This window comes from Plectropomus leopardus, chromosome 3 (assembly GCF_008729295.1).
Source record: "Plectropomus leopardus isolate mb chromosome 3, YSFRI_Pleo_2.0, whole genome shotgun sequence".
NCBI classification, from domain to species: domain Eukaryota; kingdom Metazoa; phylum Chordata; class Actinopteri; order Perciformes; family Serranidae; genus Plectropomus; species Plectropomus leopardus.
In genome coordinates, this window is record NC_056465.1 from 6,637,586 (window position 1) to 6,649,873 (window position 12,288).

At 42.2% G+C, this 12,288-nt stretch overlaps 1 protein-coding gene across 1 annotated transcript in view; it reads right to left on the bottom strand.

Annotated features, from left to right (window-relative positions):
* Positions 1-1,127: 1,127 nt before the first annotated feature.
* The window catches only part of exoc2 (exocyst complex component 2), a 59,867-nt gene continuing 48,706 nt past the window's right edge, over positions 1,128-12,288 (bottom strand). Inside the window, exons 22-28 of the mRNA XM_042483072.1 lie at positions 12,008-12,124; positions 10,598-10,739; positions 4,202-4,257; positions 2,469-2,591; positions 2,173-2,234; positions 1,799-1,858; positions 1,128-1,695 (exon numbers count right to left, since the gene is read on the bottom strand). Of these exons, the coding sequence (XP_042339006.1) occupies positions 1,602-1,695; positions 1,799-1,858; positions 2,173-2,234; positions 2,469-2,591; positions 4,202-4,257; positions 10,598-10,739; positions 12,008-12,124 (654 nt within the window). The 3' untranslated portion in view covers positions 1,128-1,601. The remainder of the gene's footprint in view (positions 1,696-1,798; positions 1,859-2,172; positions 2,235-2,468; positions 2,592-4,201; positions 4,258-10,597; positions 10,740-12,007; positions 12,125-12,288) is intronic.

Consider the following 12,288-nt stretch of genomic DNA (forward strand, 5'->3'; position numbering starts at 1 on the left):
TGATACATAAGACTAATAACATATAAGAAGAACATTGTAATTACTTTTACTTAACCAAGGAGATTAGGTTCGCTGTCAGTTAATTAGCAGGATACTGACATGATTTGACAACTACACAAAGAAACCCTGTAATTTTCAGCCCCCCCCCAAGTTAAAATGCACCCCTAATTGTACTACTGGGCGTAGTATCTTGTGGATCCTGTGCTAACTGCACATTTTAAATAAGGTGATATGCATGCATTTGGTGCAAAATGGCCCCATTTTTATGCAAATGAGGCTAATTGCCCGTACAGTTCCATTCATCAAGATCAGAGCTGTTAGCCTCGTGAATTTACCGTGAAATTATTTACATTTGGACAACTTAAATGAATACCTAGATGAAAACCTTAATGAATACTAACGGAGATTCCAAAAAGGCACATTCACATTTAACAATTGCAAAACTATATCAAAATATCTGCTTAGGTTTCTCACACAACTCATGCAGTATAATCCAAGTCTCATTTATCCAGTCCTATGTATGCTCAGTTATTTCATAACATGAATACAAATGAGGGTTTTGATTTGCACTTAACTGCAAAAGTTACTGGCAGTTTTTGCACCGTAATATAATAAGTGATATCAATATCTATTATGAATCAGATCCTGAGACAAGACAGACTGCGGTTGCAAGTGATGCACAATACATGGTGCAATCAACCATTCTTAATAAATTTCCCCCTGACTAAAGTGAGTGTTTTCAAACTATTAAAGGAAAACAACATCACCCACATTATACCTTGAAAATAAAGAAAGACATACATGATATTCTGCCCCCCACACATCCCTAGCTAAGGGGTTACTTTAAAGAAAGTAGCCATCTTTTAACAATGCAGTGCAGCAAGTCTAACATAGCCACTGATCATTGCAGAAAACAGGACAATCATCAAAACTGAACAGCTATGCTCAACTTTTAAGTCGGCATGGACAGGAAGTCCTCAAGTCTCATATGGGAAAGATTCAATACTTACAGTTCCATGGCAACTGCAAAGATGTGATCTGCAGAGGAAGAATGTGTGAGATGGTCAATACAAACAAGTAAGTGGAAATTGTTTTGACGAACCAAACCATAGAAAACATCGCTTTAATAGCTTTAATAGCAAGGTTTATTTCTTTATTAGGCAATAGTGGCACATTACAGAACATCAACTCCAACTTTAACTCTGGATTAGGAAAAAAAATTCAGTGTGAGACAGTGGACACTCCAGCCTGGTCACAGCCTACATCCCACTGCTGACCAAGAACCTGGTTGAAACCAGCCAGTTAGCCACTCACGCGCTACCTGTTAGCTACATGAGTGGCCATATGTGATTAGCATAACCAACATGACTGGGACTGTCCTACACAGTAACAATGAAATCAACTCATTTAGTGTCTTAGAGATAACATGAACAGACTTGTGTCCAATCTGGTGAAGCAGAAGTTGAAGAAAGAGATGAGTAAACGAGTGAAGTGATAAGTGAAGAGATACAGTTAAAGTTCATTAGCTGATTGCACAAAGATAAGAAACAAAGACAGTGCAGAATAGTGGTAGATTAGACTGTAGATAGAGTGGACTGAGTTTATCTCTTTACAGGCTGGATGCAGGACGGCTGGAAGCAGGTGAGCTGGAGCTGCATGCTGCTTTTAAACTTGTTCAAGAGCTCTTCCAATAATCTGGCAGAGAAAACATAAATAATGTGAAATTTTGCTTTAAAGCATGAAGCAAATACCAAAAGAGAAAGTGATCCATAATATTTGTAACCACTATGAGACTCACTTCTTATCTGCTCCGCTATGAAGCTGAGGGAGGGCGTCCAGAGCCATTTTAAAGCTGGCACTAGAAATGAGTTCAGACTGAATTTAAAAACACACATTTATGAACCCTGGTAACCAGAAAATGCAGTTCAGAATACATGCACACTGACCTCCCCACCAAACACATGTATGCATGCACACACATGCAAGCCTGCGCACACCGCAGTGCGTGCACACAGCAGAACCAGATTACTTTCACTTCCTTTCCAAAACCCACCAAGTAACATAAATAGGGATTGTAGTGAGGGATGTGCGACTGCAAAGATTTATGTTTGTGACATTCGCCACCATAAATCACCGAGCACATATGTGAGTTCCCGTCTGTGCGGTACTTACTTGCTTTGGGAGTTTAGGTATGCGGCTATGGCGTCTCTCAGAGCACAGAGTTCAAGGCGAGCCTGAGGATAGTGGGGTGGGGTAATTGGGTTGTTAGAAAAAAAAAAAAGTCAACAGACAAAATCAAATGTACATCTTCAACTGTCAGCAGTTGGTAGCTTGAACTGAAATATGGCATTATCAGAAACAAAAGGTAAATCCCCCAACAAGTGTTAGGGTCGACTTATGAGTCAGGGTCTTACTATGAGTGATAAACTGCTCTTTATAACCGTGAGAGTACGTTCCAGTGTGGGTACCTGCAGTGCTCCATTTTTGCTGAAGGAGGACACACATTGCATAAGACGACACATCTCGTCTGCCACTGACTCGACAATTCTGGACAAAACCCGAGGTACCAGGTCCTTAGAGACTGTGAAGACCTGAGACAAACAAAGATGGTAATAAAAGCATTAGAAATGGTCATCTTGGAGCTTTGAGTTCATGTATTGAATTTTCTTGAAAAAAATGAACAAACGTGAAAACTTCTATTAAATTCATGAGACCTTGCAAAATCCTACAGCTTTACTTCAAATACTTTTCACCTAACGCAATAGTCTGCCTATTTTTAACAAGCTTTGTATCATGACAATGTGGGCAGTAAGTGTAACTGAATTGTGGTAAATGTACCTCTGTGGCCAGATCTCCCTATTCATCAAGCAGATTTTTGCTGGATGGCTCCAACGTTGTTGCTCAACTACACACTGTACCTCCACATTTTCGTATGCTGACCATGGACAAAAGCAAAGGAGCGGCCCCTCCTCTCTCTCTCTCTCTGTCTCTCTCAAAACGTAAAGCAAACTATGATCAAAGTGTAGAACTAGGCAGCACAAATCGAATCTTAATCAAGATTATGCTACCGCACTGCCTATTTCTCACCTTAAATGTTCTCAGAGACATTTTAGTGCCCTGATTGACTGTAATACGAGAATTTCTAATTTGGAAGTGGGTGCCATTCTGCGTCCTGTATTAACTGTAAAAACTTAGGCTAAAAATAGTGAGTTCAAACATGAAAACTAAGTAGTGCTGATCAAATATCAACACAGATTCTGTTATAATGTTGCCTTTTTCTCACCTCCAATGTTTTCAGGAACATGTTGTAGTGTACTGTTTAACTGTAATTCAAGATCATTTGTTACCAGCCGGCACCATATTGTTTCCTGTGGAAAAAACGGCCAAGCTCACATTGTGTCAGTGAGAGTGTTAATTGGAGATCAATGTATTCTGGTAATTTTGAGTTTTCTACCTCTCGAGCAAAAGTGAATGTAAAAGTCCTTTTCCTCTGTTTTTTTCTCTGATCATGTGGCACTAAAGTCAAAAGTATTTGTGTGTTTCTACTGCATAGACACCCCCATTTTATGAAAGGTATGAATACTTTTTTTTAAAATGTTTGAAATCTGTCCCTCAGTGATAAATTTTATAATTTTTGGGATAAAATTTGGATTTTTGTATTCTCAGTGACACCAACTGCTTATTTTTCACTGGACTGGGTTAAAATTTGTACTCAACATCCAAGAAACCCCAAGGATAATTTGCAATATGTATTCATGTAAATAGCTGTATGAATGATTGTTTTACAATAATCAAATATATATATATACATTTTTTTAACTGAACAGAACTTGGTTCTGCTTAAAAGAATTAGTGCCACAGACACTGCTGAATACAGCTTCAGAGTAGAAAAACCCACTTTTTTTAATAGTTTGACTATATTTTCCAAGAAGGATTATTTAAATATCCTTGAAACTTTTTTTTACGGCAAAGTGTTTAAATCCATTAAAAAATAATTTAAAGGTAAATGTAATATTACATTCAGTGAATGTAAAAAAAAGAAAAGAAATGTGGCTTTTTAGATTAACTTTGTTCAAGACATGAACTGGGAAAAATCCTGAATTTTGGGTCAGTGGTAAATGCAGGGTTTGATAAAGGGACTCAAGTCTCAAGAACAAGAGAAGAGTTGATGGTGTGTAAGACGTGAGCAGGTTGTTAGTACCTCAGCATGAACTGTAATGATGTTGACCAGAGCTTCCTTCAGGTAGTTCCTTACACCTGAGGCAAAAGAGGGCACATGAACATGACAAGAAATCCGGGAAGATTGATTGATGAGATGATAACAAATATAATTTTAATGTTTTTATCACCACCTCGATACAATTCAGGTTAAAACAACAGCAGCTGGGAGAAATTCTTTCAGGGAATGTGAAATAACAGAAAGTAGAGCGATAGGCACAGGTGTAAAGTGCGACACAAACCAGCTGCATCGCAAAAACTGTGTGTCAATTTTGACATGAGTAAATTGATGCACATAGCATTGGATGCCCCCAATCTTAATAATAAACGTAATGTGAAACGGGACGTGTGTTTTGCTCTTTAAGGATGATTAATGATTTGCAGCTGTGCATTAACAGCATTACTATTGTTGTTACTCACATGGCATTTTGTTACTTTGGGTTAATGGATTTTATCAATAATTTTATACCTCTAAAGAAAAGAAAGTATCAATTTTGTTATTGACACCAAAACTCAGCAGACATTTAGGCCCTCGTATAGAGCAATCTGCATGAGGAAAACTGCAATAGCCATGTCAAAATCACCAGATAAAATAGACACTCATAATCTTTGATTATTCATGATGAGGAAGATTTAATCCAAGGACAAGAAAAGTAGCTGTTTTGAAGGTAAATGATGCAAAGGTTTTAAACTGCAAGTCTAGTCAGGAAAGACTTTGCCCACTGTTGTGTAGTTTCACCATGTTTTATTTAACTAGACAGCAACCCACCTGACCGTTCATATAATGGTTAATGCTGAATGTAAGTGGCTTTTGAGTGAAACTATCATAGTTCTGATGAGTAACAATCAATCGGAAGCACTATCCTTTTTCCTAGAAATGTGACTAAGCGAGAGGACGTCATTATTCATGGGTCTTTATGCTTCATGATAAGTCTGACTCTAAAATGAGTGATAACAAGCTGCAAGGACCAAAAGATCAAAATAATGCAAATAAGGTAGATGTAAGTGGAAGAGAATTACTTTAGATTTACACTTATCTGTGAGGAGAGAAATAAAAACAGGAGAAAGTTTAAGTGCAAGTTCAAATTCTAAGATTTTATAAACTAACAGCAGAACAACTGCAGCAACAGACTGAAAGTACTGAAACTGGATTTTTAATGCCTTGCAGCACCCACACAACAACATGAGTCCCACACAAAAAGTGCAACAAGTGAAAGTATCATATCCTAGAACTGTGGTTTAGTGTCCAAAATGTTCCTCTTTCACAAGCAGCCCAAACACACAAACTAACACAGGCAGGAACAAATCAGCGCAGAAAATGGCCAACTTTCGATCAATACTGCCTTTTAAAACTGTAATGAGCTGCTGCCCATCAGAAAATTCACCCAGAGCTTAAACACACACTCTGACAAGTTGCCTCACATCCTGTGCTAAGGTAAACCACATATACGCATTTAGGTTTCACCTGGGTTTGGTGCATCTGGTGAGCAAAAAAAAGTAAAACTAAACTCATGTGCACACACATCTCTGCACACCCACAGCGCAACACAAAGGCCATGAGAGTTTTAGGGGGACCAGTAGAGCGATCTCAGTGGTGTTTACAGTAAGCCATCAAAGAGCCGTGCTTTACACATGACACATATGAACCACAACAACAAAGATCAGACCAGAGATGTTGAGTTCTCAACCCACAGGACGGTTTGGGGCTAATGTCTGATATTAGCGGGGTCAGTTAGTGGTTGCCTCCGGTAATTTCCCACCTCACCTCAGAAAAACAACCCAGGATTTATCACTGTTACACATGAAAGAGCGTACAGTAGGGCTGCTCGATTATGGCAAAAATCATAATCTCAATTATTTTAGTCAATACAGCGATCCTGATTATTTAATATGATTACTCATCTGAAAGGTCATTCATTTACCGAACTTAAAAAAAACAGCCTTTTCTTTTTAACAGTGGATTTTCTTGAACTTTGAATATGATTTAACTGTAGATAGCACATTGACCATAATTATAAAGCCATTTCACATCAAACACAGATTTTTGTTCTTATGACTGACACCCCTGCAAAACATTTGTACGTGGGGAAAAATTTTAGGTTGGACCACATTCTCAATCTCATCACAATTTCTGCCTGCAGAAATATATGTTGGACCATGTAGTCCTTTATTGCAACTGAAGTCATATCTCAAGGGCATAACTAGCTTGCTGCCAAAATGGTAATCATTTTATCAGTTTTGTTCTGTTTTAGCTTAGATATAATGAAGATGCTAATGCAGCTGACATGCAGTTGCTAATGTTATATGTTGTTCATTGAATATGAACATATTACTAGCTTATTATTATGCAGAATGATGTTGTCGTACCACTAAGTGCCAGTCTGCCACCCCCTAAACAAACAATACTTCTTCCCTGGTTGGCATTATGTAGAGCTCCTTGCAGCAGTGACATTTTGATGGTGGTAAGGGCGTAATCCCGAAAAACAAAGAACTCAGGTTTTTACAGTGAAGGGGGGTTTGTTTTTCACATCAGAGGTCTGATGCCAAGTGGTACAGTTGGTAAGTTACCAGACATCAGTCAGATATAATACATAATATACAGATGCTCCCAATCAATGGAACACAGCAGCTGGGCACCAAGTTTTTGAATTGCAATTGTGAGAAACTGCTTTTACTGTAATTTAAGGCACTAAAATCCTGACATATGGTAATAAAAAAATATATCACAAATGTATGTAATGTAATGTAATTCGTCATCATAGGACTGAATTGCAGCTTGTGCTCATTTATACAAAGCAGGCACAGCAGACTGACTGCACAGGGCACAGGCCTCACTCTCTTTGTCTGCAGAGTCCTGCTGTCAATTAGATGTGTCTTTTGTTTTCACCTACAGTGTAAGTAAGAATTCTGTTTTATTGATTGAATTACAGTCTTTGAAACTGAAATGAAACAGTGGTTTGATTTAGTCACTTGTTAAATAATATTTGGTATGTTTGTTTGATTATCATTGAATTATTTATGGTACTCCATCCATCCATCCATTTTCTTCCGCTTATCCGGGGTCGGATCGCGGGGGCAGCAGCCTAAGCAGGGAAGCCCAGACTACCCTCTCCCCGGCCACTTCGTCCAGCTCTTCCCGGGGGATCCCGAGGCATTCCCAGGCCAGCTATGAGACATAGTCTCTCCAGCATGTCCTGGGTCTTCCCCAGGGCCTCCTACCAGTGGGACGTGCCCTGAGCACCTCACCAGGGAGGCGTCCTGGAGGCATCCTAATTAGATGCCCGAGCCACCTCATCTGGCTCTTCTCTACGCGGAGGAGCAGCGGCGCTACTCCGAGCTCCTCCCGGATGACCAAGTTTCTCACCCTATCTCTAAGGTAGAGCATAGCCATCCTACGGAGAAAGCTCATTTCGACCGCTTGTACCCGCGATCTTGTTCTTTCGATCACTACCCAAAGCTCGTGACCATAGGTGAGGGTAGGAACGAAGATAGACTGGTAAATAGAGAGGTTTGCCTTTCGGCTCAGCTCCCTCTTCACCACGACAGATCGGTGCAGAGTCCGCTTTACTGCACCGAGCTGCCTGTCGATCTCCCGCTCCATCCTTCCCTCACTCGTGAACAAGGCCCTGAGGTACTTAAACTCCTCCACTTGGGGCAGGATCTCGTCCCCGATCTGGAGGGGGCACTCCACCCTTTTCCGGCTGAGAACCATGCCCTCGGATAAGGAGGTGCTGATTCTCATCCCGGCCGCTTCACACTCGGCTGCGAACCGATCCAGTGAGAGCTGAAGGTCGCGGCCCGATGAAGCCAACAGGACCACATCATCTGCAAAGAGCAGAGACCCAATCCTGAGGTCACCAAACCGAACCCCCTCAACACCCCGGCTGCGCCTAGAAATTCTGTCCATAAAAGTTATGAACAGAATCGGTGACAAAGGGCAGCCCTGGCGGAGTCCAACCCTCACCGGAAACGAGTTCGACTTACTGCCGGCAATGCGGACTAAGCTCTGGCACCGGTCATAAAGGGAACGGACAGCCCGTATCAGGGGGTCCCAAACCCCATATTCCTGGAGAACCCCCCACAGGACTCCCCGAGGGACACGGTCGAATGCCTTCTCCAAGTCCACAAAGCACATGTGGACTGGTTGGGCAAACTCCCACGCACCCTCAAGGACCCTGCCAAGGTTCCAGAGCTGGTCCACAGTTCCACAACCAGGATGAAAACCGCATTGCTCCTCCTGAATCCTTGGTTCCACTATCTGGCGGACCCTCCTCTCTAGTACCCCCGAATAGACCTTACCAGGGAGGCTGAGGAGTGTGATCCCCCTGTAGCTGGAACACACCCTCCGGTCCCCCTTCTTAAAAAGAGGGGGAATGCTGCAGAGTTGTGTCAGCCACGACAGCCCCACAACATCCAGGGCCTTGAGGAACTCCGGGCGGATCTCATCCACCTTCGGGGCCCTGTCACCGAGGAGCTTTTTGACCGCCTCTGCAACCTCAGCCCCAGAGATAGAGGAGCCCACCCCTGAGTCCCCAGGCCCTGCTTCCTCACCGGAAGGCGTGTCGGTGGATTTGAGGAGGTCTTCGAAGTATTCCTTCCACCGATCCACAGTGTCCCAAGTCGAGGCCAGCAGCGCCCCGTCCCCACCACACAGTGTTGACAGAGCACCGCTTCCCCCTCCTGAGACGCCGGATGGTGGTCCAGAACCTCTTCGAAGCCGTCCGGAAGTCGTTCTCCATGGCTTCACCGCATATGGACACCCTTATGCTTGAACATGGTGTTCGTTATGGACAATCTGTGGCAAGCACAGAAGTCCAATAACAAAACACCACTCGGGTTCAGATCGGGGGGGCCATTCCTCCCGATCACACCCCTCCAGGTCTCACTGTCATTGCCAACGTGAGCGTTGAAGTCCCCCAGCAGAACGAGGGAGTCCCCAGAAGGAGCACTCTCCAGCACCCCCTCTAAGGACTCCAAAAAGGGTGGATACTCTGAACTGCTGTTTGGACCATAGGCACAAACAACAGTCAGGATCCGTCCCCCAACCCAAAGGCAGAGGGAGGCTACCCTCTCATTCACCGGCGTAAACTCCAACGTACAGGCACCGAGCCGGGGGGCAATAAGTATTGCCACCCCTGCCCGGCGCCTCTCACCAGTGGCAACTCCAGAGTGGAAGAGAGTCCATCCCCTCTCGAGAAGACTGATTCCGGAGCCCACGCTGTGCGTCGAGGTGAGGCCGACTATATATAGTCGGAACTTTTCAACCTCGCGCACCAGCTCAGGCTCCTTCCTCACCAGAGAGGTGACATTCCACATCCCCAGAGCTAGCTTCTGCAGCCGAGGATCGGACCGCCAAGGTCCCCGCCTTCGGCTGCCGCCCAACTCACACGGCACCCGACCCCTATGGCCCCTCCTACGGGTGGTGAGCCCATGGGCAGGAGGTCCCATGTCACCTCTTCGGGCTGGGTAAAGGCCCGGCCACCAGGTGCTCGCCATCGAGCCCCACCCCCAGGGGGGGGGCCCGGTGACCCGCATCCGGGCGAGGGAAACTCTGGACCATTTGTACTGTTCATCATAAGGGTCTTGTGAGCTACACTTTGTCTGGTCCCTCCCCTAGGACCTGTATGCCATGGGTGACACTACCAGGGGCATAAAGCCCCCGACAACTGAGCTTCTAGGATCACTGGGACCACAAAACCATCCACCACGATAAGGTGGTAGCTCAGGGAGGTGTTTTTGGTACTTTAATTAATTAAAGTTCAAATTTATGGTACTTTAATTTGAAAATATCAAACATAACTTAAAAGTGAATTCATGATTTACTTTGCAAATATTGTCATTTGTTTCTCTTTGTTTTAGAACCATGGAAATCATCCTAACAACCACCAGTTTTATCATTGTTAAATAAACAATTAATCATAACCCTTCTTTCTGGTGGTTTTTGGCTTCTGTTAGAACCTTAAACCTCAACAACATGTAAAGGCACATTGGTGAGGACAGCTCAAGCACTTCGGCCATACCATTTAATTTGGTATTCTTTACCACATATTGTATATGGGGGGAGAAAAACTACATCCAGGCAATTTTTGTTTCACTAATCAACACATTCAGGTGATGGTGTTCAACAGGCTGCACTTGCAGCAGTCACAGTGGTAGTAGTTTAAAAAAGAAAAAGCTAGAGGATCTTTAAGCTTGCTAAATTTCTAATGATAAAGTCTCCAAGTTGGCAACACTGAGCATACCACTGTAAAGGAAAGGGTGCGCTGGGTTTATAGCAGAAGACAAATGAGAGAAAATGGAATGTGGCACAATCATAATTTCATCTTGATTATCTTGTTTCCATAATTGTAATGATTCACTCAGTCCTAGCGAACAGTACCTGTAGGTGTTGAGCAGTCTCTCCAGTCAAAGTATCCAGCATAGATGCCAGGCTCCAGAGAGCCTGCAATTGGGTCAGCTCGTCTCTCTATGTAGGCCTCAAAGAGTTTTCTGTCCAGGTCTCGTACAGCGTCCACACTCAGCTGGAACATTAAGTACACATAATGTTACCACAAAAATATGGAACAATACATTACACATGTACAATATCTTTTTAAAGACCACATCGAAGTCTCAGCATTTCTATTAAGAGAGCTTCTGACAACTGGAGTCAAAAACCTTTTACTGTATGTGTCACATTATAACACATCTGTATGTAGGGTTGGGCAACATGTGTAAAAGCAGTATCATGATAGAAAAGAAAGAAGTTATTCACAGTTGTGATTTAGACTGCACTTATTAAACCTTAGCAGACAAAAACATTACACAATGATGGCAGAGCTGCTAAGTAAAAAAGCCATTTCAGAGGCTTTATACAGAAACAATTTTGGTTTTTCTTTTTGAATGATCATCAAAACTGATGTCTGTTAATCTTCTGTCAATTAATTGAGCACTAAAGATAATGGCAAATGTGGGTAAAATCATATTAACAAAATAAACTAAATGATGTCTAATCAGCGATGACTCACTGTAATTCTTTACATAGGCAAGTCCTAAAATGTGTTAAACAAAAACAATGACTGTTTTGTTTTTGTTTTTATTCAAAGTCAAATAATAATTATTAAATGATAAACAAATTATATATTGAGCTATGTACATATGCGATGGGAGATAATTCAGTGATTAACTGCATATCCTGTTTGAAACATTTAACTGTTTTGGTACTGTTTCTGAGGAAAAGTGTGGGGACTTTGACTTTTTGCTGTGTTGATGGCACAGCTGTGCCAGCTGTGTGGAAGATGCATGATGGGGAAAATTGTATTTTCCAAAACTCTGTTAAAAATTAATATTTGAAGATTTACATCTAGAGAAACATTCATCCATGTCTTGCTCTCTAAATACTTGTAGAGCATGTAAAGTCTAATTCGATCTTTCAAAGAAAACGATGTTCACTTTACTGGAAAACCAACATAATACTTCTTTGCTTTGTGAATCAGCCATTAGTCATTGTGTGTGTGTGTGTGTGTGTGTGTTGTGTGTGTGTTTGCGTGATAAAAAAGAGATAGGAGTGAAAATGTGGAACCAAGCTTCCAAGACAGTGACCTTTAGTTTGTTTAAGCAAAGAGTCATATCTTTTGCATCTCTCTGATCAGCTTTTCTGTTAATGCCAACACAACACAACACAACACAACACAACACAACACAACACAACACAACACACACACACACACACACACACACACACTTCTCATCAGCACTATGAGACAGGGCTGAGCTCTCTTTTGGAAAGAAAATAAGTGTTAAACCTGACCCGTGTAATCTTCTCAGTGCCTGTGAGGCCGTGTTTCTCAAAGTGATCGGCCAGGTTCAGGAAGGTGCGTCTCTCCAGGTACTGGCAGTTACTGAGGATGATCAGTAGACGCTGCTCCTGTCCACACAGAAACATACTTTTATACATCATATAATGCATTCCCCAACACCTGACCTTAACCATCACAATTACATGCCAACATGCATACATCTGTTTTCAAATAAGTATTAACTTTTCAAAATTTTCCTATTTAACTAACATGTCCTTACTTTCCTAAAATG